We start from the raw sequence: 25,224 nt of genomic DNA, 5'->3' as shown, positions 1-25,224 counted from the left end.
TTTGACGACTGCTCTGAGCACAGAATGCTAAGGTCATAAAGGTGGATGGGTTGACCGCACTTGTGGTGCCAACTCTGCAGAGCCCTCACAGACTCCTTTCTAAAATGTACCCATACTCAGATTTACTCATCAAATTCCAGAGCCAGTTAGTCACTAAAGACCCTGGCAAGCGCCTTTAGGAAACTAATGATACCACTACTCTTTTCTCCAGGGAATCTGTTTCCATTTGCATTTGGTCTATTTGACCTTCACAACAGTCCTGGAAAACGGAGAGATATTTTTCTTCTTTCCATTTTACAGATTAAAGAAACCAAGGCTCAGAAGTAAAGTCGCCTGCTAAAGCGACAAGATAAGGAACAAAAAGAGAACTAGAGGACTTCCCTGGTGGTTCTATGTTTGAGAATCCACCAGCCAATGCAGGGGACACAGGTTCAATCCTCGGTCCAGGAAGATTCCACATGACGCAAGGTAACTAGCCCATGAGCCACAACTACTAAGCCCACAGGCTCTAGAGCCCGTGCTGTGCAATGAGAAGCCCTCGCAACGCAACTAGAGAGTAACCCTCGCTCACTGCAAGTGGAGAAAGCCCTCGTGCGGAAAGGAAGACCCAGCTCAGTCAAAAATTAAAAAAAAAAAAAAGATGCCCCCTGCAGTCTAACTCCTTAGAAATTTAAAAGACTTGTCCAAGGACAGAGGCCTATTAGAAATAACCCGAGCTTAAATACCCGAAGAAGTAGTCATTAGACATGCATACTTAAAATATTTTTTAAGCTTTCTTCTATAACATATATCTTAAAAAGATCCCATTTTACATAGAGAGCAAAGCTATACGACATTTCCTTCTATTTTCCCAAATAAACCCCTTCCTTCTGATCCCAGAACTGGTTCCTTCTCTCTCACATCTACTGCACTTATTCTAAAGTATCAATCAAAGCCTTCCTTTTCTCTTGATTCTCTTTCCAGTTTCTCCAGATCAACGTCAAAGCTGTCCCATTTCTGATATTTCTCTCCTATATCCTCACCCTCCTATATAGCATCACCTCTCTGTCTCCTCTTAGCCCTGGTGAGCTCAGCCGGCTTTCTCCTAGCTCTGCGCTCACTGGCCCCTCTATCAGATATCTCATCAATTCCTTAACCTCCTCCTCCTCCACCCATGCCCTTCCAAATCCCCGATTACATTCACACAGGCCTCCAGGCCTCCACCCTTGCCTCTCCTCTAGCCTCATGAAGTTACAAAATGACTGCTTATAAAATCAGAGGCCCTCCCTGACCTAGCAGTTCCATTCCTAGTACACACCAACAGAAGGAGTTATGCATGTCACCAAAGGCAGGCACAAAAACATTTACTGCATGATTCATGACCACCAGAAACTGGAAGTAGCCCAAATCGGCAGTGGCGTGGCTTTTCTAATGACTTCCTATAAAACAGTGAGAATAAACTCCTGCCACACACAACAAAGATGACGTTCGTAAGCATAATGTTGAATGAAAAAAGTCAAACAAATCTACATCGTATGCTTCCATTTAGAGGAGTTCTAAAACAGGCACAACTAATCTGAGCTGCTGAAGTCAGTACTGGGGAGGATTTGGGAAGGACATGAGGGGATTTCTGGGGATTCTGGTAACGTTCTATTTCTTGACTTGGTGGTGGTTACCTGGGAAATCTTTGTTCATTTTGGGAAACCTCATGAAGCTGTACACGTATGATTTACACACTTTTCTTTATGTGTGTAACCCTTCAACAAAAAGCTTTGGAGGGGAGCGGGGCAGTCTGCACCTTGAGGTTTGCAGAACCTCAATTCCCCTGACCAGAGATTGAACCCAGGCCATGGTAGTGAAAGCCCAGAATCCTAACCACCAGGGAACTCCCCAAAAAGCTTATTTTAAAAAGGACACGCAACAAGGACCTACTGTACAGCACAGGTAACTCTGCTCAATGTTACGTGGCAGCCTGGATGGGAGGGCGGTTTGGGGGAGAATGGATACGTATATATGTATCACTGAGTCTCTATGCTGTCCATCTGAAACTATTACAACATTGTTAATAGTCTATACCCCAAAACAAAATAAAGTTTAAAAAAATAAAAACAATTATATAAAAGGAAAAAAAAGACATGCAAATGAGCACAAGTGAAAGGGCATGACTGAAAGGTCTAAAACTGCACTGTGAAGATGGCTGCCCAAATTTATACATCTACCGAACACCACTGAATTGTACAATTACAATGGGTGAATTTCTCAGCAAGTAAATTCTATCTCAATAAAGTTGCTAAAATATATACAGAAATAAAAAATACTGGGTCACCAGAATGTAAATTCTAATGAAAAGAAAGGACTTGGCTTAAGAGGAAATACAATAGGAACTCAAAAAACAACTGCTGAATGGGGTTAACAACTGGATCCACCAAAACTGAACTCTTGAGAGCTGCACTATCTACCGTCTCCTTGTGGGAAGGCTTAGTGACAGCTACAGACTACAGCTAAAGGCCCTATGGGTTCAAATTCTGGCTACACTGCTTACTAACTCTAAGACCCTCAGCAAGCTATTCTTTGTGCCTCAGTTTATCTGTAAAATGGGGATGATAATAATACCTACCTCATAGGGTTGTTATGAAGGATAAAGGTGTTCATCTTCATATAGTAAGCACTATGTAAATGTTCACAAAATAAAATAAAGAAATTCTTTCTCCCCAAAATAACACAGTGGGCTTCTTGGGTGGGAAAGGGATGGATGTGGGCTATTCCAGTGCTTTACCTGATGAAATGTGTACTTGAACAAAAGTGTCAAAAACTCCACCACAGGGAACTGGGAGTAGGACTCGATTCTCCTTAGGTGAACGCTCACAAAGAGCCGCAGAAAGTCAGTAAACTTCTCGATGTAGCTAGAGAAGACAAGAAGACAAAAGGCGACAGTGAGAAACTCAGTCACCTCCTTTGAGGAGAATTCAATTCAATCCAAATTTCTTTCAGTACAAAACTATACAGATTTATAACATATTTTCAGTTAAAAATATAAAGGCCTGCAACAATTACCTACAGGTCAGGCAACCCTTCATTCCATTACCACCTGAAACATAGCAGAAAAGCAACTTTAATCCTCAGACACCATCTACTAAGGCATCTTATAAGCTAGCATCCTCATATTTGCTAACTCAGTGTTATGACCCAATTAGAGGGAAAGGAAATGGTACTAAAAAGGTCGATGGGCGGATTGGCTGTCATTTCAATGTGGCTCGTCTGGAGGGCTGGTTTTCTTTGCTAGGAGGCCAAAATATTAAAACGAATGTGCTCAAAACCCCAAAACAAAACAAGGCTACACAAAAGGCGCGGCATCTAGGTAAGACCTAGTCAAGCTTGCAACCCAACGTTCATGTTTTTCCCCTCCCTCTGGCTCTGGTGCTAATTAAACACAGCACGTCCCAATTCATTCTAAAAAATTTCAGAGGTAAGGGAGGAGGGCTGTTTGAGCTGGACAAGACTCAGGGACAATTTAGCGATGCTTCATTTTACAGATGAGGCCCAGAGAGACAAAGTGACTGGCCCAAGGTCACTCAGCCAGCTCATGGAAGAATGGGACCACCATCCACTCCCAATCCAGTGCTCTTTCTTTTCACATCACAGGGAGTTCCCAATTCATTTGTATTCAAAAATCATTTCACAGAGGAGTGTGGGTCACAGCTGTAAGGATAAGAGATGTCTGTTATTAAATACACAGCACATCATCACTCTCACATTTCAGAAACTGTCATTATAAGCCCCTCAATACCAAAAGGTGATTAGAAAATGAGATGGGTGTACCTCCATAAATCACATTTCAGAGACTGATTAAAAAAAGGTAAACTCGGCCTTAGTCAAAAATTATATGATGGCTAAAAGCAATTCTGAAACTCCTAACTGCAAAAAGATGGCTTTTTTGTTTAAAGCAAAGATATATGAGATAATAAAGGGGAAGAAGACTAGTCCTGAGAAGAGCAAAACTGGCCCATCAATAAACATCCCAAATTGCTCCTGGGACCTAGCACCTAAGGGTGACCAATCTGTCTGTGTGGCCTCCACACACAGGTAAGTTTATCTGAAGCTTTAAAAAATAAAAACAATTACTTTGTTTGATAAGAATCATGGGGCCAAACACTTAAAAAACAGTAAGGCACCAATCAACTTTAGAGATGGGAAAGTACAAAAGAACTTCTCTCTAAGGCCTTCAATCACTAAGATTCAAGAGCAGGAACTCTTCATTCCTTGCTCTGCTTATTACATTTTGACATGGTTATTCAAAGCTGTCAACCATTTTGCGCTCTTTAGGAAGATGTACTCAATTCCCTACCACCCATAAAAGAATAAGGAAAAGTCGTAGGTCATGTAACACACAATCTCAATTTTATTTTCATTTCCAACCCAATTTTTAAAAAGAATACAGGCAAGACTGTTTGGCAGCTAACATTCAGATTTTATTTCACCTCATTTTCTTTCCCTTGCCCACCTTCTGGTACAGGTGCTAATGAGCAGTAGAAAGTTAGAAAAAAAAGCAGAAGAGAGGCAAGAAACCTGGGGTTAAGTAGCTCCTAAACAACTGAGAAAGGACTTAGCTGTTTAGAATTAGGGAGAAGGGACCCAAGAGCCAGGAAGCAAGCACACAGTATTGTTCATGTCACCTTTCTGCTTCCAGGCACCTCTCAGCTTTCACATGGCAAGAGGAAGCATAGGATTAAAATATAAAACCAAGAGCACAAAAGTTACATGTGACAAAATCAGTATACATCATCCATGATGACATTTCTATACCACCCAAATGTAAGCCATAACAGACGGCAGACTACAAGTAAAAGTCAAAACAACTGATATCTATTTGATGGTTGGTGTAAGCTGCTAGGTTAACTGTTGGGTTTTTTCAATCATATGAAGATACAGCCTTTCTTAACCAAAGCTAGAAAGGATATAAGCATATACAGTTGTGTTTGAAAGCTGATACTTTTGAATTCAAATAGAAAGCCATTATCAAATAATGCAAAATAAACCCACATATTACCATATCAGATTATGAGTTCCTTTGTGAATATACAAAGAAAATTTCACAGAGAGCTTGTTCACAATGAATCAAACCAAAATAATCTTACATACCAATTTTTTTCAACTTTAGAAAAACTCGTCAAACTTGCTAAATTTAAAAAGGACTAGAACCGTCTTGACTTTAAGCACTTGACTTTATATCCCACTGCTTACTCTAAGGAAAAAGAAACGGCTTAACTCTGTATAGTTTAACAAAAACAAGCCAAGGAAAATTGATTAAAATACTAACAACTTTTGCTCCCAGGCAATCTAGAAATATTTACTAATTCAATACAATTTATCTGCTTGAAACTTTCTGAACAGTCAACATAATGTTCTTAATATATAAGCTTCCAATCTTCCCTTGTTTTTACACAGCAGTAGCATCACATTAATGAACACGGTAAGAGTCATAAAGGACATCATCTGTAAGGGAAATAGACAATGGGACTGCGCCTCAGCTCACTGTGGAGTCATCTGAGTCCTTAACAAAGACAGGCGAAGTAACTTGAGGCTGCTTTCAAGAGGACAGTAACGAAGAAACACAGGTGTCTGCCCACATGAACACCTCCCCTCTCTTCTGAGGAAACCTTGCCAGCGGTGTAAAACTTACAATAGTGACAACATGCCTATACACTGCACGACGTTCATTTGGGAAAAGTCAAACAGCGAGAACCAACAAGCAACACCAAGCGAGGAAGGGCGAGTGTAACTCCTGTACCTCCACGGGCCTCCTCTCCTGTGCTTGGCTCTGCCTGAGCAGCGGTCCCCGCTCCTGCACCACCTCAGACCTGCAGGCAAAGAGTGAGGAAGAGGGCGGACGAGGGAGAAAGGGAGGACAGGAGATGGATGGGCAAAGAAGACAACCAACCTGTACAATGCACAATCGCTTTTCCTCCTCGACTCATTTCCCTTAACCACCCGAGCACTTCTGGCTAAGCTCAGACTTACTGGTACACACCTACCTCTCCGTTCCTCACCAGGAGCCCCAGATTCTGAAACCAAAGAGGATTACGGACACTATGTCGCACAACGTGATCAACAGTCAAGGCCCGTTCTTGGGGCACAGCCGAAGCCACACCTGTTTTCATTACCTCTCATCGAGTTCTTCTAGCCTGCTCTTCACTGTGTGGGCATTGTTATCCTTGGTGATTTTCTGCAGGAGGTAGAAAGTCTGCTGGAACATACGCAGTAAGTACTCCTCGAATTCCATAGGCACACAGTTCTTGGACATGAGTTCATTGATGCAGGACATGGCCAGGACCCCCAGCCGGCCTCGCTCCTGACCCAACACACAGTTCTGGCTGCTGCCGTTAACTGATGCCATCTTTCTGGCCCGGATGTCACAGCCAAAGCGTGCAAAGTGGAAGATGGTGGTAAGGAGGGACGGAGTGATGCTGGCAGACAGAGGAATCCAACTGAAGAGATGGGCCAGGCACTCCAAGGCCAGGGAACAGATATACTCACTCTCCGCATCAAGAATGGGGATTGGCTGATTCAACAGTTTGGCTGAACTAGGACTCTGCAACAGGTTACTCAGTAAGTCACCTGAAACACAAAAGCCTTTAAGATACACACCATCAAATCTCTAACAAACCAACTTAAGAAAGAATTCTCCTTAAAAAACAAAAAAACCAAGCATGAGTACAAAGCAGAAGTTCTCAAAGTTTGGTCCGGGGACTCCTAAGAGTCCCCAGGAACTCCCTTTGGGGGCTCACAAATTCAAACTATTTTTAAAAGAATGCTATTTTCCCCTCTCACTTTTATTATCTCTCAAGTGTAAAACAGAGCTCTCCAGAGGCTACATTCCACAAGCAAGAAAAAGCAAAAGCTGTCTATCATTAAGCTACGTGTTAGAGATTTACAAACTATAAAATAACTCCACTCTAAGTAAAAATTTCTGATTGCTTTGGAAAGTTATTTTTTCATTAAGATATATTATTTGTTTATATGTACTGAGTTCAGTACAGTTACTTTTAAAAGAATTAATATGTAAATCGACTATATTCCAATCAAAAAAGAATGCAGGGGACACGGGTTCAAGCCCTGGTCAGGAAACTAAAATACCCCGAGAAAGCCCACATAACCACAAACAGAGAACCTGAGGGTCACAACTGCTGAGCCCGTGAACTCTAGAGCCCATGCTCCACAACCAGAGAAGCCCTTGTGTCACAACAAGAAATGCTCACGCACGGCAACCAGAGACTCGACCTCCCTCTCACCGCAACCAAAGAAAGCCTGTGCGCCACAATGGAGAGCCGTCATAAAATCTTATAATGTTCTAAAATGTGCACAGATATAACAGTAGTACTATCATAACAATACACTATAAAACCAAGATACATTTATATATAAGGAGAAATAAAATGACACCTCCCAAAAAAGGATTAATGAATATTTCTAAATTTTCTCAGTTTTGATATCAACAGATAAAACTCATAAAGCTCTTTGAGGACCTCAATAATCCTTAAGAGTACAGGAGCTGAGGGTGGGTCAAATAGGCTGAGAGTGATAAAAAGGTACAAACTTTCAGCTGTAAGATAAATAAGCCCTGGGGAAGGGATGTGATGTACAGTATGGTGACTATAGTTTACAATCTGTATTCTATATTTGAATGTTGCTGAGAGTATAAAATAAGTTTTCACCCCAAGAAAAGTATTCGTAACTATGTGTGGCAATGGGTGTTAACAGATTCACTGTTGATAGATCAGAATGTGGTGATCATTCTGCAAAATATATATAAACCATTGTTATGCACCTGAAACTAACATTAACAGTGTTACATGTCAGTTATATTAAATATCTCAATTTAAAAAACAGAGAGAGAATAAACAGGCCCGAGGACCAAAAATTTGAAACTACTGGTCTAGTCAAGGTCATCAACATAACCTGGGAGCTGGCCAAAGATACCAACGATCAGGTACCATCCACTCCCACTGAAGTAGAACCTGCGGGGGTCAGGAAGCTGTGCTGTACCAGCTCTCCAGGTGATTCTTATGCTCGCTTATTAGTTTTGAGGAGCACTGAACCAAACACTAAAGGAAATAACACAAAATGAAATTGGGGGTGGCTGCTGCTGCTGCTAAGTCGCTTCAGTCGTGTCCGACTCTGTGCAACCCTACAGACGGCAGCCCACCAGGCTCCGCCGTCCCTGGGATTCTCCAGGCAAGAATACTGGAGTGGGTTGCCATTTCCTTCTCCAGTGCATGAAAGGGAAAAGTTCAAGTGAAGTCGCTCAGTCGTGTCCGACTCTTAGTGACCCCATGGACTATAGCCTACCAGGCTCCTCCGTCCATGGGATTTTCCAGGCAAGAGTACTGGAGTGGGGTGCCATTGCCTTCTCCGATTGGGGGTGGGGAGCTGGCTAAAAAATGATTTTAGAGAAGACACAAAAAAAGACAAGTATTCAGTAACTATAACAAGAAGAACTCTTTCCTGAAATAAAGATGAGACTATATAAAATGAAAGGGCTTATTTTGCCCCAAGAAAAAAAATAAGGAGTAATCAATACAAAAACTTTAGGAATAAAGAAGGAATGAAGGCAGCAAAAGCACATTCACAAAGAACACCCTGGAGTTAGACTTCACAGCAACGTTCAAAGCCAAAACACACTGGTGCACTGTCACAAGTTCTGGGGCAAAGAATGACTTAAGCCCAAAGGTCTCCTTTGAGTATAAAGGAAGGTGACAGTTTTTCAAACATGCAAAAATTCAAATAATATATTGCCCACAAATTCTTAGGGAGGATAATGAACAAAGAAACCATGTAAATAAAGAGATAAATAAAAATAAAGAATTACAGAATGGAGAAGCTGTGGCAAAGGGACTAATGCAAGTACTGAATTAAATATAGAATCAAGGCTAAACAAATGGAAGAATTATAGAAGGCTGTGCTAGCTAACTTTCTCATCTTTCGCAAGCATTAAGTCTCAAAATATATGGACTAAAATTAAAACATGTAGTCAGGAACTTGTTTTCATAATCTTTTTTTTCTTATCCTTGGAGATATCTTTTACAAACTAATATTCCTTGTGGAAAAAGTATCTTACGGTCAGCAATTATTTCCATTTAGTACTTTCTGTTAAATTCAAGTAAAACTAAAATTTAATAGTCTTTATCAAAAAATAAAAATAGGACTTTCCTGGTGGTCCAGTGGTTAAGTATCCACCTGCCAATGCAAGGGACAAGGGTTCCATCCCTGGTCCAGGAAGATTCCACATGCTGCAGAGTAACTAAGTACGTGAGCCGCAACTCCTGAAGCTTGTGCACCCTGGAGCCCGTGCTCCACAACAACAGAAGCCATGAGAATGAGAAGCCCGAGCACCACAACTAGAGAGCAGCCCCTGCTCACCACAATTAGACCAAGTTCGAGCATAACAATGAAGACCCAGCAGTCAAAAAATAAATAACTTTTCTTTAAAAAATAAAAATATGTGTTACGATGCCATTTTGTCCCTTTATTCAGCTTACTCTACTTTTATATCTATGTAGAAAGAGAGGTCTGGAATGATGCTATTTCTGGAAGGTGGAATACTGGATAAATTTTTACACTTTATTTTTTTTACCTTAGCAGCAGTTTTCATATTTTGGAGTCTTAGAAGTCTTTACACTCTTAAAAATCATTGAAGACACCAAAAACATGTTTATATTGGTTATTTCTATTGATATTTGTCATTAGAAATTAAAACTGGAAATTTTTCAAATATTTAATTCATTTAATAATAATTAAGCCTATTTACCTTTTATCATAAATAACATTTTTAAACGAAAAAGATTGTATTTTGCCCCACAAAACGTTAATGTGAAGAATAGCATTGTTTTTACATTTCTGGAAATCTCTTTACTGTATGGCTTAAAAGAACACAAGGCACTTCCCTGGTGATTCAGATAGTCAAGAGTCTGCCTGCAATAAAGGAGATACGAGTTTGACCCTGAGTGGAGAAGATCCCTTGGAGAAGGGAATGGCTACCCATTCCAGTATTCTTGACTGGAGAATTCCATGGACAGAGGAACCTGGCAGGCTACAGTCCATGGGGTCGCAAAGAGTCAGACACAACTGAGTGACTAACACACTTTTGAAAGAAGACAGCTAGATTCTCTCATCTGCTTCTGTACTCAATCTGTTGTACTGTGTTGTTTTACTGACATACATGAAAAGAACCCAGCTTTACAGATAATAAAACTGAAAGAGAATGAAATATTTTAGTGGCCTTTTCAGATAATGGCAGCTATTCTAATAATAAAGTTTGAAAAGTACCAATTTCTTAAAGGTTAACTGCAATGTAGGATCTGAATGAACTTGTTTTTCAGTGTACTCATGAGAGTGAGAATAAAAATGACAAACCACGTCTTAGCAATTTTTATGAACACATGGTTGACCTTTGGGACCCTGAAAGGGTTTGGGGGTGACCTTCGGGGGTCCCCAGACCTACTGAGACCTGCCACCTTATATTAATGTTGGATTAATATGAACAAAGTAGTTCACCTTTCTCAGCCTCAATCTCCTCAGCCATTAAAATGAGGCTTTTGTGATTTATTAATAAGGACTTTAATTTCCATTGTTAAAACCAGATTAAACAGTTGTCCCCTGGCGTCTATCCTGAAAGGTATTTGCTGGTTTCTGTTCTGAAAGAGCTGTGTCTGATAACAGATGAGACTCACTGTGATCTCAGCTACCCAAGCTGATAATCAGAAGACTTGGCTTCAGAGAATAATGCAGAGGATGTTCAAGAAGAATCTGCAAACGTTTCAGTTTGTTACTGGATTAATTATTTTGATTTCTGTGGTGGCTATCCACCTGAGTCACACAACCTACTCTCTATCAATGACTATTTCTGGTATTGCTTCTTTCATCATGGAACATGGATCATGGAACAGCCCTTTATAAAAGATGCCAAAGTCAGAGGAAATCACCATTACCCAACTCTTAAAATTATCAGGGCATTTATCAACCAGGATCAAACTGAGGCTTTAGCAATGGAGGAACCAGTCAACACCACCTCAGTATGATCTTAAATTAAACCCAGATATCTTTGGGCCCCTGGGACTTTTTTAAAGCCTCTTGAATCTTCTGGAAAAGAAATAAATTCTGGCTTTCAAAACACAAAAGGCAGCCCTACTCTTCAGCTCAGAATTTTTCCAGAATGGGATTTCAGGGGAATTTAGAATAACTAAAACACAGATAAATCAGGCATTTCCCCCATGTTCCTCAGCTAGTCAGAGGCAGAGTTGAAACTAAAACTCGGGTCTAGCTAAAACTAGGAGAAGGCAATGGCACCCCACTCCAGTACTCTTTTGCCTGGAGAATCCCATGGACGGAGGAGCCTGGCAGGCTTCAGTCCATGGGGTCGCTAAGGGTCGGACACGACTGAGCGACTTCACTTTCACTTTTCACTTTCATGCATTGGAGAAGGAAACGGCAACCCACTCCAGTGTTCTTGCCTGGAGAATCCCAGGGACGGCGGAGCCTGGTGGGCTGCCGTCTATGGGGTCGCACAGAGTCGGACACGACTGAAGCGACTTAGCAGCAGCTAAAACTAAGCCTTTGGGTCTTAGTATACCCAAAGCCTAAGCTCCTTCCCAGAAGCCAGGTCAGGACAGATCATGCAGCCAGGAAAAATGAACAGTCAGAAAGCTAATGTTCAAATATAGAAAAGTATAGAAGATCTAAAGTCATATGTAAAATAGTGTGTGTCCACCATGACACTATAGAAAAGATAGCAGCACAAGGACAAAGACTGAACAGGATTATGCAAAGGTACATACAAGCTACTGATAATGATATAGGATGATCTCTGATTTTTCTCCCCCCTCAAAACAAGTATCTTTTAATGTTGTTTCTCGATAAAAATACTTTACTCAACTCTCAATCTTCAGGGGAATTTTAGTAAATCAAAGAAGAGTTTTTAACAAAACTGTTACTTGCGTCCCATTGTAGGAGTCACCACAGAACAGATACCCTGCTTCATGCCGCAGCATTTCCAAAGCAAAGCTAAGAGCTTTAACAAGCTACCTCCTTCATTATACAAAAACTTGTCAGTGACCTAATCATCCCTGAAATGGGCCAGGCCCCGGCAGCAACAGGCACCCAGGCCCAAAGTAGTATGTGAGCTACTCTGGGGCATTTACTAACTTGGGAGTACCTCAGACATGGTTGGAACACTTGTAAATGGGCTTTTATGAAAAGATCTCCTTGGTTTCTTCATTTACTTCCTTACTGAAATTCCACATGTTTTCTGTTCTGTTCTACCTTTACTAGGTGTTTCTCAGCCTCGGCACTACTCACATCTGAGGTTGGCTAATTCTTTGTTGTTCTATGTGTTGTAGGATATTTACCAGCATCCCTGTCCTCCACTCACCAGATGCCAGTAATGCTCTTTTTCTTGAAAAAAAAAAAAAAAAAAAAATTCTCCACAATGCCAAATATTCCCTGCAGGGTAAAACCACCCCAGCTGAGGACCTCTGACCTAACTGTAGCCTCAGTCCAGTAAAATGGGGAGGAACTCTTTTCAAGGAACGCTTGGGAAGAGGAAACAAGATCACACGAGTTGTGATCCCAAGTCCCATTTTTTCTACAGGTGAGAAGATATGCAAGTGCATGAACCCGTGCAACTTGTAAAGAGTTTGGGGGAAAAAAACAGGAAGGTGTAAATCGATCGCAATCAATTCAGGCTCTCTAAGACACCTTTACCTAAAAACTTTCCATCGACAGTATATGTACAAGTCTGTATTTAAAACTGGGCTTCCCAGGTGGCTCCAGCGGTAAAGAACTTGTCTGCCAATGCAGAAGACAAGAGAGATCTGGCTTCAATCCCTGGGTCAGGAAGATCCCCTGGAGGAGGGCATGGCAACCCACTCCATTATTCTTGCCTGGAGAATCCCCATGGACAGAGGAGCCTGGCGGGCTACAGTCCATAGGGTCGCACAGAGTCAGATATGACTGAAGCAACTTAGCACGCACGTATTTAAAACTAAACACTATGTGGGCAAGGACAATACGGCCCCTTAATTTTTACCACAGAACAATCAAAGCTAGTTCAGAACTACAGTATTTATGTAATTCCATTTTGGCCACTTCCTCCCCACCCCCACCCCCCCATTTTCCAAGCAAAAAGAAGCAAGGACAAGAGGAGAGTAACTAAGGAAGAGGGCTGAGGCTGCACGAGCGCAGACGGGGCACATCCACCTCCCCTCCCTCACTCCCCAGAGCACAGTCGCTCTTCTACGAGGACATCCAAGAGCAGAGAAGGTAAACTGAGTAAGCGTCAGAGCCAGGACTCCACCGGGGAAGGAGGAGGTGGGCAGAAGTGCTGAGAGTGACTGAGACAGCAAACTCAGGAGACAGTGCGCCTCAACTTGGAATGATGGTTCACGTCATTGCAACCCTCCACTGGTGATGTGACCTCTTAAAAGTTACCCCCCACCACTACCATGAACCCCAGCTTCCTTTTCTGTAAATGAGATATAAAACCACCATCGACTTCACAGGATTATGGCCTGCTGAGGTGAGTTCAGGAGATGAGCCAACAATTTGGGGGAACTATTCTGAGAAATTTGGAGAAGGCAATGGCACCCCACTCCAGTACTCTTGCCTGGAAAATCCCATGGATGGAGGAGCCTGGCAGGCTTCAGTCCATGGGGTCGCTGCTAAGAGTCGGACACGACTGAGCGACTTCACTTTCACTTTTCACTTTCATGCATTGGAGAAGGAAATGGCAACTCACTCCAGTGTTCTTGCCTGGAGAATCCCAAGGACGGAGGACCCTAGTGGGCTGCCGTCTATGGGGTCACACAGAGTCGGACACAACTGAAGCGACTTAGCAGCAGCAGCAGCATTCTGAGAAATTAACTACATATACTCATCAAAACTTTTTCTACCTCCAGACTGTTAGAGTAGTTGTTGCAGGGACTAGCCCCTGGATTTTATTCTTTCAAAATGATCAGACAGAAAATGATATTAAAAGAAAGTATATGAAAAAAGAGACCAAAAGCTCACAGGGCCAAGTCTGACCGGGCAGTTGGGCAGGGCAGTGAGAGTCTGGCAGGACTGCTCACAGAGTGTGTTTAGGAATTACCTGGTCTACTTACTGGGCCCCACAGTTTCTCAGAAGGAATTTCCTCCATAAAACTGAACTGACAGTCAAGAGAGCTAAAGAATTTTCTAGAAGCTTTACCACTTAACTGGGTGTCTTAAGGACACAAAGGCAGTTGAACAAAACAGAAGTTGATTAAATCATCAGCATTGCCCAAACAGTGAAGCAAGACCTGATGACTTCACCTGCAACTGTCATAAAGAGAAAAAGAGTTAACAAGTGAACATGTAATTCTTTTTTTTTTCTTGAAGAGGAAGTGTGCCAGCTTAAAAGTTTACTTAACTCCTTGGTCCATCCTCCCACTAGTCTCAATTATTCTACTTTGTCTCAAATACTAAAATTCAACACTTCAAAAATTGTAATAGTGCCTAAGAGGCAACTCTCAAAAAATATGCATCATATTTTAAGGTTTTATTTATATGGAAATGTTAACCGAGTTCTTATTTTATTTCACCTAACCTCATAAACAAAACCTAGGCAAGCATTTATTATTTGTATTATCTAATATTCCCCAACCTGACCTCCAGGAAATAAGCCTATCAAAGTACAAACTGAGTTAGCTCAGAACATGTACCTGAAAGAAGTCAACTAAAACTCATGCTTTTGGTATTGGAAAACAATCTCAGAAAAACAAGTTTTACTAAAGTAAACTGCTGCTGTTCACTTAACCATGACACTAAGCTAGTATTCAACCATCTCAAGAACTGACTTTAGCAAATTACTATTGAAATGAAATTTTTTTTTTTTTGCTGCACCTCGAGGCTTATGGGATCTTAGTTCCCCAAGCAGGGGTTGAACCTGGGTCCTCCACAGTGAGAGCACAGAGTTCCAACCACTGGATTACCAGGGAATTCCCAAAAGGTCAAATTTTAAGATCAGCCAAATTGCAAGAGATTTCAAGGTATGTATTCAGAAAATCAAATCTCTGCATCTTTGCAATTTCTTTAATCATTTAATATTTCAAAATATAAATCTACTAAGTCACCTCAGATATCCACTTTGAAAATGAAGGTTTGCCACCAAATAAAAATAAAATTCAATTTCTTGTAGGCTTCTAATATCCTCTAGAACTCTGTTAACAGTTTTTATCTAAGAAGTATGACAAAAGACTCTAACAGTTTTTAATCCAGGTATGATAAATAGAGTTGGAATAAATTAGTAAACTCTGAGCAGTCCTCAGAGCTTCAATTACATTTTCAATTCAACCTCAATATATTTTCAATTCTACAGTAACTGCAAGAATTTCAACTTCCACATATTAACAACAGGCTACATGAAACCGCTGGAGCTCAGAGCTATCCAATTTCAACAGCCTATTTCCTTGAGGTAGAAGAGAAAGATGAGGACACACTGCTCACCAGCCACATCAACCTTTACAGCAGAGGAAGAAGCGCGCGCCACTTCACAGGATGCACTCGACTCGAAAAGCGTTTGTGATCACTTGGTGTAAACAGAAGCCGTTCAGAAACCAAAAGTTCCTGCTCAGACACAATTTCCTCTTTCCATCCATCCTTGAAAGGAGCCTTTTTAGGTGAACTGCACTCTGACTTTTGAAACAGATATTAATACTGGGGACAATACTAAGCCACCAGTAAACTATTTAATGGGCACTGTAAATATGTCCAACGCTTTATCAAATGAATCTGAACTGAAGTAAGGTGTGCTGATCTGTGCACACTGGTCCCCAATCCATCCAGATCAACATGACTTTTCCCTGAGCCCATGGAGAAGAAAACACTTCACAGGCTCATGTCAGCTCCTTCAGGCTGCCATCCACTTCCTATGACCTGACCTCTCCAGGCCTGCAAAGCAGACCTGTCACGCCCACAGGTTCATACCAACCTTAGCAGGAACAATACAGCCAAGGAATTTAAGTAAAAGGGGAGGAAAAAAAGCCAGGAGGGACAGCAGTCTTAAGCTGAAGGTCCCATCTCCCTGATGGGCAAGGAAAAACAAACTATGTTGTTCAGAATATTATATTAGAAAGTACTTATAAGGAACTAAGAAGTAAGAAAGACAGTTACTCAGAAGACAAGGGCAGAGAGCCCAAAAATAGATTAAGGAAGAATCTGCATCTGTATACGGCACAGATAAGCATTTGTTACCCTGCTGAGACCCCCGAATGCAGTTAAAAAGAGGAACACGTGTGTGCTGCAGACCATACCGCTTTCTCCTGAGGTCGGGGATGGTGGTGGGGTGGCAGCAGTCACGCTGTGTTTGTCCCAGACAGTCTCCAAGATACCTACCAAGAAAGAAGAAACTGAGTTGAACAGAGAAATAAAACCCAACATATAAAAGTCAGATTTAGAAAAACGATGTATTGATATCTTTGATGCAACATCAGTATTTAAAAATCTCTCTCTCCAACTGCTTTTTCTGAACACCACCACTTGGATATTCCAAACTCAATGCATTTTCTCCCACAAAGCTGCCACTAATGTTCTCATGTTCCTCACCAGACATAAGTACCATCCCACGCAATCTCGGCATGGGCCTTTGCTCTCCAAATCTGGCTTCACCTCCACCCCACGCACAGGCTTCATCACGCTGCACTGTTAGTTGTTCCTTCCTCATGTGACCTCCTTCTCAATCTCTGACTTGCTCTCCTCCTTCCAAGCCAACCTGACCTTTCACCAGACTAAATGCTATCTGTCAGAATTTCACTCAGTTGTCACCTCCTCCAGGAAGTCTTCCCTGCTCAGTTTTGCCTGCACATAAAACATGACTACCATAACTCTTAAAGCATTATCTTTCTCCCCTAGTAGAGTACACATTACAAGAGGGCAGGGACTATGTTTCAGCACTCTTTGCATGTCCTTACAGAACCTGGTACATAACATGATCATAAAAGCTTTCAAAAATATTTTGTTCTCAAAATATTTAATATTACAACGTGGAAAACTTTGAACCTATCATGCTAAGTAAAAGAAGCCAGACATAAAAGATCATGTATTCTATGATTCCATTTTTATGAAAAGTCCAAATAGGAAAATCCATTGAGAGGTAATGGGGTTAGGGGTGACGAAAATGTTCTAGACAGTGTGCTAGTAGTGCAGCCTTGTGACTCTATTAAAAATCACTTCAAAATGGTAGATTTTATGATACATGAATTACATCTTGATTCAAAATATGTTAATGTCCACACAAGCAGGACACAGATATCAGACATGGTCCCTAACTTTAGAAATTTAACATCTAATTGCGGGTGTCAATAAATATGCTTTCAATGAATAAATGCTCTGAGGTCTGGGTTTCCTCCTAGAGATTTGGGGAAGGATGAGGGGGTGGGGAGGTGGGGGGGGCAAGTGACAAGTTTACTTTTTAATCAAGCACTCTGACAACCAATTTTAAGTGCCCACCACATGCTAAGCACTTCTGCAACACATGCCAAAAAAAAAAAGTTCCTAGATATCCAAGCAGCAGCCTGGGTCAAAGAGCTGGAGATAAAAACCTTCCCTTCCCTACACTATTTCCTCCAGCAACGTGGCTTGGCCTCACAGCCTGGCACGGCCCAGAGCCTCAGGTGTCTCAGAACCCGCAGCTCCCCAGTAGCTCAGCAGGCACGGCCTTCGCCCTGCTGACCTCAAGACACAGGGGATCCACTCTCTTCCTGCCGTCCTCTCTCATTCTGCAGTTTGCTTTCTGTTTGTTGTTACTCTTTGCTCATCATCACGAGGCTCTAGTACAACAGACCAAACGACAAAACAAACGCTATATACGGCTCCAACCTGGCGCGGTGGGCTGCGACTCCACACCTGGGCTCACTTCCCTGCTCCGTATTTGAAACGTTCACATCGTCCTCCTCCAACTTCTCATGATTTAAATTCAAATCGTCTTAAATACTTTATTTATTTAATAACGTATTAAACTGCCTTACTTAGAATGCAGTCTTCAGTATTTTAATCACCTTCCCTTGACCCAGTCTATATCTCATTAATCACAGCTATAGTCAGGTTCAAATACGGGGCGACTTTAAAGGGAAAATAAATTATAAACATTTTTTGAGTTCCTCCCACGTGCCAGACACTGGGCTGGGTGCTGGGACTACGGCATCACATCCTTTCTGTTTTCACACTCCCTCTCGGTAACAGCTAAAGCTCAAGAACTCTGGCTCCAGGGCCGCGCTCAGGCGTCTGCAGGCAGAACTCTGCCTCCTGGCGCCACCCGACCGCTCACCTGTCAGCAGCCCAAGCACCGTCTGCACCTGGTCCAGCAGCAGCTTCCGCAGCTCCTCTTTCCGAGCCACGCTGAGGTCCTCACGGGGACAAGCCAACTCTTCTGAAGTTGTCTTCAACATGATCAGCCCGAGGGGAGTTGTCACGGGGGACTGGATCAACTGCCAGGAAAAAGTCAGCTCTGAGCAGACTGTCTGGCTAATTAAGGCACAAAGAAGGCTGACTAATGGTAAACCAGCGAAGTACAGTCATTCCTCGGTATCCACAGGGGGCTGGTTTTAGGACCCCTGTGGATACTAAGCCAAAAAAAAAAACAACCTTTCAGATGGTTTAATCAGAAGATCATATAATGGTGAAGTTGATTTCAGAACCAGTTTGATCTTGTTTACTCATACCTGAAGAAAAGATTTACTTTATCATCATTATCAGAAATGTCAGCAATGGAGCACCAATGGTTCTTGACATGGCTTTCATACCACTGACTGGCTGTCATGCAAGGATAAGCAGAGAATAAGACAACTGGAAAGAATTTTAAAGATCACTTAGTCCAATCCTCACATCCTACAAGGAAAGAAATGGAGGCTCACAGAAGTGGCAGGAGTTGCTAAAGTCAAGGTGATTTGGGACAAAAATCACCACCTCCTGGTTCAGTGTCCCTTCCACAAAGGGGTGTTTCGAAGTCATGAGGACTGCAAGAGGTGAAAGGAGTCATTTATGAAGGGTGGGAAGACGGATGTGGTGGGGAAGAGAGAAAGACAGCTACCCTTTTGGAATCTCCATTAGCACCTGACCTAAAAGTGCTCTTCCAAATTCTCATTTATCATCATTAATTAAATCTCACAGGCAGACAAAAAATGTCTGTTCTTCATCGAAGGCAATGATCCCGCAGGCACTGCCTCGAGCCAGGGGTCATCCTCACTGCGGCCAACAGGACTCAGCTCTGTCTGCCTCACATTCCATTGCTGCTTCACACCAAGACACACCACTGACCAACCCACAAAGGGATCCACTCAGATCCCCACCTTCCTGGTCCTTTCCATCTCCACGGACTTCCTGGCTCCCTCTTAGAGAACATGGAGAGTAACCACAAGTTCTTTCCAACTTGGAGAGAAGGCAAGTGTGTCAGAGAGCCAGCAAGCCTCTCGCCTCCTAACCCCCAACTCCAGGCTCCTGCCTCCTGCCCTCCTCAGGTCCTTTGCACGATTATTCCCTCTGCCTACAACACTGTTCCTGTTCCCTGGATGCCTAGATGGCTCCTTCCATCACCTCCACTCAGGTTTCTGCTCAGATGTCTGCTTCACAGAAAAGGCTTTCAGGATCATCCCCTCTAAAATACCCCTGGTATTTCCTCCTCCTCACCCAAGATGTAGTTTTTGCACAATATTTTTATTAACTACCTGAAAGAAGTTATTTGCTTATTGCTTACTGACATCTCCCCCTTGGGATTATAAACTCCACGAAGGTGGGTATTTGTTCACTACTATATCCCCCCATGTGCTTAGTTACTAGTATTGATACATGGCTGGTATTCAACAAATAGTTTACTAAATGCATGCATCTGGACGTTCCTAGTGGTCCAGTGGTTAAAAATCTGCCTGCCAATGCAGGGGACACAGGTTCGATTCCTGTTTCAGGAAGATTCCCACATGCTGTGGGGCAACTAAGCCCGTGTGCCACAACTACTGAAGCCCAAACACCCTAGAGCCCATGCTCAGTAATAAGAGAAGCCACTGCAATGAGAAGCCCACACATCGTCAACCAGACAGCAGGCCCCACTCACCACAACCGGATAAAGCCTACGTGCAGCAACAAAGACTGAGTGCAGCCAAAAATAAAACAAATGCTGATCTCAGAAAAAAATTTTAATAGATACATGAATTTCCTTTACAATATCAATGCAATAAATCTCTAGCTACATGAATCACCATACAAAACGAAATAGTACTGAATGAAGAATTGCTGTGCCACTTTGAGAGGTAATCTAAGAAAAGCAAGATGGATGCTGTTGCTGTTTTTTATAATTGCTGCATCATTCAAATGGTTTATACGGAGAAGCCAAACATTAGAAAATGGTACTGTTCTGGAAGATTCTGAACCTGCAGTCACTGAGACTATAATCAATTTTCAAAGACTGTTATTGCTATAATCTGTACATGATACCCATTTCCTGCACACCCAAGACTGCCTTAATAATATAAAAATACTTCCAACTTCATCACAGGAGTCAAAGAACAAAAGCATCTCTCTCTTGGCTTTTAGGTCCCACCTATTCCCTGATGGGAGAAGGCACTGGCGACCCACTCCAATACTCTTGCCTGGAAAATCCCATGGACAGAGGAGCCTGGTAGGCTGCAGTCCATGGGGTCGCTGCTAATAGTCGGACACAACTGAGCAACTTCACTTTCACTTTTCACTTTCATGCACTAGAGAAGGAAATGGCAACTCATTCCAGTGTTCTTGCCTGGAGAATCCCAGGGATGGGGGAGTCTGGTGGGCTGCCGTCTATGGGATCGCACAGTCGGACACGACTGATGCGACTTAGCAGCAGCAGCAGCAGCAGCAGTATTCCCTGATGATTTCCAAATCCTGAACCGAGATCCACATTTCCTAATGTCTCACTTGATGGACGCAGAAACAACACACAAATCTTAAATGCATTCTCTGCGAAACTGAACACACCATCTTCTATCCAAACCCATTTCCTCCTCCTCCATCCCTGGCCTGGAAAATCTACCATCTGAGCCAGGAATCTGAAAGGCAGTCTAGCTTCCTCCTCACCCCATCCCCACAACCCAGTCCCTGCCCAAAGCCTCTTGATTCCGCCTCCTCCGTTCCCCACCAAGGTTCACCAGGCAGGCCCCAGCTTGGCTCAGGCCCCTCAGCTCACTGCATGTCTCCAGCAGCAGCCTTCCTAGCCTCCGTTCCTACCTTGCCCTTCTGCCATCCAGAGTTCACACTGTTGCTAGAGCTGTCATTCCAGCATAAAACTGTGACCACATTGTCTCCCTTTTCCAAACTTTCCTCAGTCCTCAAGAAAGGACTGTGACTCAAATACTGATGCCCCCTGCGAGAGCAAGGCCCTTCCTGCCCTGGCCCTGCCCATCAGCCCAGCCTCTCACTCTACCACTTCACCAACTCACATCACCAGCAACACTGAAAACTCAACACTCAGTTCCGTGAGTCTAAATGCCGTGTCACCACCACACTCCGCACTAGACTCTACTGCGGTCATTAACATAGTGTGGGGTAATTATTATTTGCACAGCAATCTTCCCACTAAACTGTAACTTCATCCTGGCACCCACCACCTGGAGCGGCACCTAACAGGACTTCCAATATTTGCTGGACAAAATTTCACAAGAGGTTAGCACAGCAATTGGGGTTCCCCATCCCCCACCTTCTCCACCGCACCAGTGTACAACCCATCTGGAGAGCAAAGCTTAAGTGAATGAGCTAATCAACCCCACAGAGACCTCACCACTGGAGGTCTAAAAAAGTCTTAAAATGCCTCTTCCAGACAGACAAGAATCACTCCTACAAACAAATTACTTGCAAGATCAAGTTTCCCTAGGTATCTCCTTACCTGTAAAATGTTAGTAAAAAAGTCATGGTAGAACATGGGCCAATCTTGACGGCCAATGTCAACGATCACTTTACAGAGCTTGTTCCGGATGAAGTAAGGTAAGGTTTTGTGGTGAGCCAAGAGGAGTTTGGGCAGGCAGCTACGGATTTCCATCTTATCCTGAGATGGGACCCCAAGCCACATTTTATTGATCAGATTCTGAAAAACAAGCACACATCTTTTAAGTTAACAATCTACTGGTGGCTAAGTGGTAAAGAATCCACCTGCCAATGCAGGAGACGCAAGTTCAATCCCTGGGTCGGGAAGATCCCCTGGAGACAAAAATGGCAACGTACTCAAGTATTCTTGCCTGGGAAATCCCACGGAAAGAGGAACCTGACAGACTACACTCCATGGGGCCGCAAGAGTCAGACACGACTTAGCGACTAAACAACAACAACCACACACAAAACAAACTGGCTTTCATCCAACAGCAGCTATCTCCCTCAGACAAGAAACTCTGCTTTTAAACTAAGGTTTGGAGCAATCTGGCAACGAGAATAATAAAATATTCAAATTCTGTGATACAACAACTTCATTTCTGGGAAAACTGGCAACATAGTCTAATGGAAACAAAAAAAAAGTGAAAGTCGCTCAGTCATGTCTGACTCTTTGTGACCCCATGGACTACACAGTCCATGGCATTCTCTAGGTCAGAGTACTGGAGTGGGTAGTCTTTCCCTTCTCCAGGGGATCTTCCCAACCCAGGGACTGAACCCAGGTCTCCCGCATTGCAGGCAGATTCTTTACCAGCTGAGCCACAAGGGAAACAAAAAAGTATAAAAACTTTCTATTACACTATTGTCTCTACTAAAAAATAATGACAGAAACAACTTTAATGTAGGGGAAGAAGAACAGCTTGGTGAATAAAGGTAAAACCACTTACAGGAATGTTATATAAAGGTAAGTGTAGGGAAGGAGGGACCAAATGCAACATGGCATGAACAATATGATTTCATTATTACATTTTTTTTTTTAAGTGTGCACTGGAAGACAATGATTGGAAGAGAGTTGACATAAATGAAGATTTCTGTGGTTGGAACGATGGTATAATGGGTAACACCCCTCCTCCCAAACTGCTTTTCTTTCATTATCTCTTTTGAATAATAACAAGGAAGAGAAAATTATATGTTACCACAAAAGACCTCCCAACCTTACCCCATCTTACCTTTTGGTGTCAAAGAGAGAGAATCCTGACAAAGGCAGCACGTGGGAAGAAGCCCCTGTGCTTCTTGCCATTTCCCAACCACGTACACATCAAACGTGAAGCCCAGTGCCAAGGACAAGGCAATGTGACTACAAAATACTCTTCAGAATAGTATAAAAGTATCTGACAACTTACCTCAAAAACTGTTAAACTGTACATCATTACATAGTCATTCCTAGTGCTGGAGAGAAAATACAGGCAGAATCTCCAGGCTCCTATTTGCTGAGCAAAGTTATTAAGAAGTTCCTCTGGAAAAGTTAAACAGCAACAAAAAAGAGCTATGAAAATACATGAAATTAATACAAGGCTGGGTTGTCTCATTATTTTTTTAAATGCCTCTCTCCACACGACGCAATAACACACACACACAGACAAAAAAAACTACAATATCCAGCTGACTCTTCAAGATAGAAAGGACAAAGTATACAATATTTTTCTGACCCTAAGGTGACCATGAACACTGAGTCTAAAATACCAATAAATAACCTAGCTACGGACACTTTCTTAGGCAGAGAAACTTTCACTGTTGAAGTGCTTAACCTAATGAGTGGATAACAGCTGTAAGAATATCATTTTTACCTTATAAATGATGGCTAATTGGTAACTTACTTCCTCTGGGGTATAGCTATACACACATATATCTAGATAGAAATACAAATAGACAGATAAGATAGATATATCCACGCCACTCACTCAACAAACACTATTCTTACATACAATTACACGCACACAATGACAGCTAGAAAAGTAGGAAAAGAAAAATTAAGACTAATCTTATAAATACAGGATTGGAAAAAATGCAAGAGAATTCAAGATGGCTAACTCCCTTCATGTGAGTCAGTTTTATTTTAAAACACCACCCAAAAAGTCGGTAAATTAAGAGTAGCAACCATGGGAGTTTCCAGGAACCCTGTCTACCTCAAATCACTTGGAAATGGTTTTCTTCCTCCTGAGGCTGCTGGACAGACAGCAGTATTAAGAGTCTTATCACTGTGCTTCCAGACATGCTGCCCTTAAGTCATATTTTATGCTGCGCGGGTCATAAAATATAACACAAAGTGGGTAATAATACAAGGGCAATGACCCTGAGAGATTCTCGAAAGCCCCTGGAAAAGCAGCAAGCACAGCAGCCCATCCTAATCCTACAGTCACTGCTCTTGACAGAGCCCCACCACTCAGGCTAAATGCAGCAGGGCAGTCTCATTACAAATCCCAGAGAAGCAAGCTGATGGTGCCTTCTTATAATAATCAGGCAAACCTTCCATGTACCCCAGAGGTGAAGTCCAAACAGAGACGGGAAATGAGGAGCTCTGAGCTCTGTTCTAGACTCTATCACTAATTCAACTGAGTCTGAGCCCAAGCGAATCCCTGCTCTTCTTTGATGCTTCAGCCTTCTCCACTTTTAAAAATGACCAATCTCTCTCCGGAGGCTCCCTGCTATCAGCTCTGTCACTAAAGCACTAATAACACATTTCTGGTGGAGGATGGGTGGGGCCCCTATAATAAAAGGTGTCCCTCCTTTCCCCCACCTAGCGTGGAAAGACTGTAATTTATTCTAAGACATCAAAAAAGAAGCAAGAAGTGGTTCCAGCCCACACACTCAAATAAAGCTACAGAGACTAGGTACAAAGACAACTGAACTAAGGCACGCCTGCTACTGAGCCCCCGGATTCCCCTTAGCCAGCATTTAAATTAGACATTTGTAGCATCTGGTTATTTAAAACTACTTTCAAATCAGATTAGAATACAAACATGCTAAAACGATACCACTTTTAATGCATGAACGCTGAAGATGAATAACATTTGCACTGCAAAGTGAAATTTAAGAGAAAAACAAAAGCATGTCCATTATAAGCTAAAAACAGGACTACAGAGAAATCTGTGTTGGAATATCTAACAGACTGATTTAAGGGAAAGATCCTTCACCTCCTTTGGTAAAAATCACCAACGATGTTTTTACTGTAAGGCACTTTGGTAGCATAAAATTAATAAGGGGCTCACTCTGGGAGCAGGAGTTGCATCAACACAACTGAGTAATAAGAGAACCTAGGGAAGCAAGCAAGGGAGGTCTTCTGAGCCAGAT

The 25,224-nt window shown here is 42.4% G+C and overlaps 1 protein-coding gene across 3 annotated transcripts in view; it reads right to left on the bottom strand.

The window, feature by feature from the left end:
* XPO6 (exportin 6) overlaps positions 1 to 25,224 on the bottom strand; it is a 110,688-nt gene that overhangs the window by 47,524 nt on the left and 37,940 nt on the right. For all 3 annotated transcript variants that reach the window (XM_081553370.1, XM_081553371.1, XM_081553372.1), the window contains exons 3-8: positions 23,277 to 23,389; positions 21,896 to 22,093; positions 18,314 to 18,473; positions 16,302 to 16,379; positions 6,141 to 6,594; positions 2,756 to 2,882 (exon numbers count right to left, since the gene is read on the bottom strand). In XM_081553370.1, the coding sequence (XP_081409496.1) occupies positions 2,756 to 2,882; positions 6,141 to 6,594; positions 16,302 to 16,379; positions 18,314 to 18,473; positions 21,896 to 22,093; positions 23,277 to 23,389 (1,130 nt within the window). The remainder of the gene's footprint in view (positions 1 to 2,755; positions 2,883 to 6,140; positions 6,595 to 16,301; positions 16,380 to 18,313; positions 18,474 to 21,895; positions 22,094 to 23,276; positions 23,390 to 25,224) is intronic.

This window comes from Giraffa tippelskirchi, chromosome 13, assembly GCF_054371585.1.
Source record: "Giraffa tippelskirchi isolate mGirTip1 chromosome 13, T2T-mGirTip1v1.2.pri, whole genome shotgun sequence".
NCBI classification, from domain to species: domain Eukaryota; kingdom Metazoa; phylum Chordata; class Mammalia; order Artiodactyla; family Giraffidae; genus Giraffa; species Giraffa tippelskirchi.
Note: the sequence above shows the minus strand (reverse complement) of the source record. Positions and strands in the feature narration are given on the sequence as shown.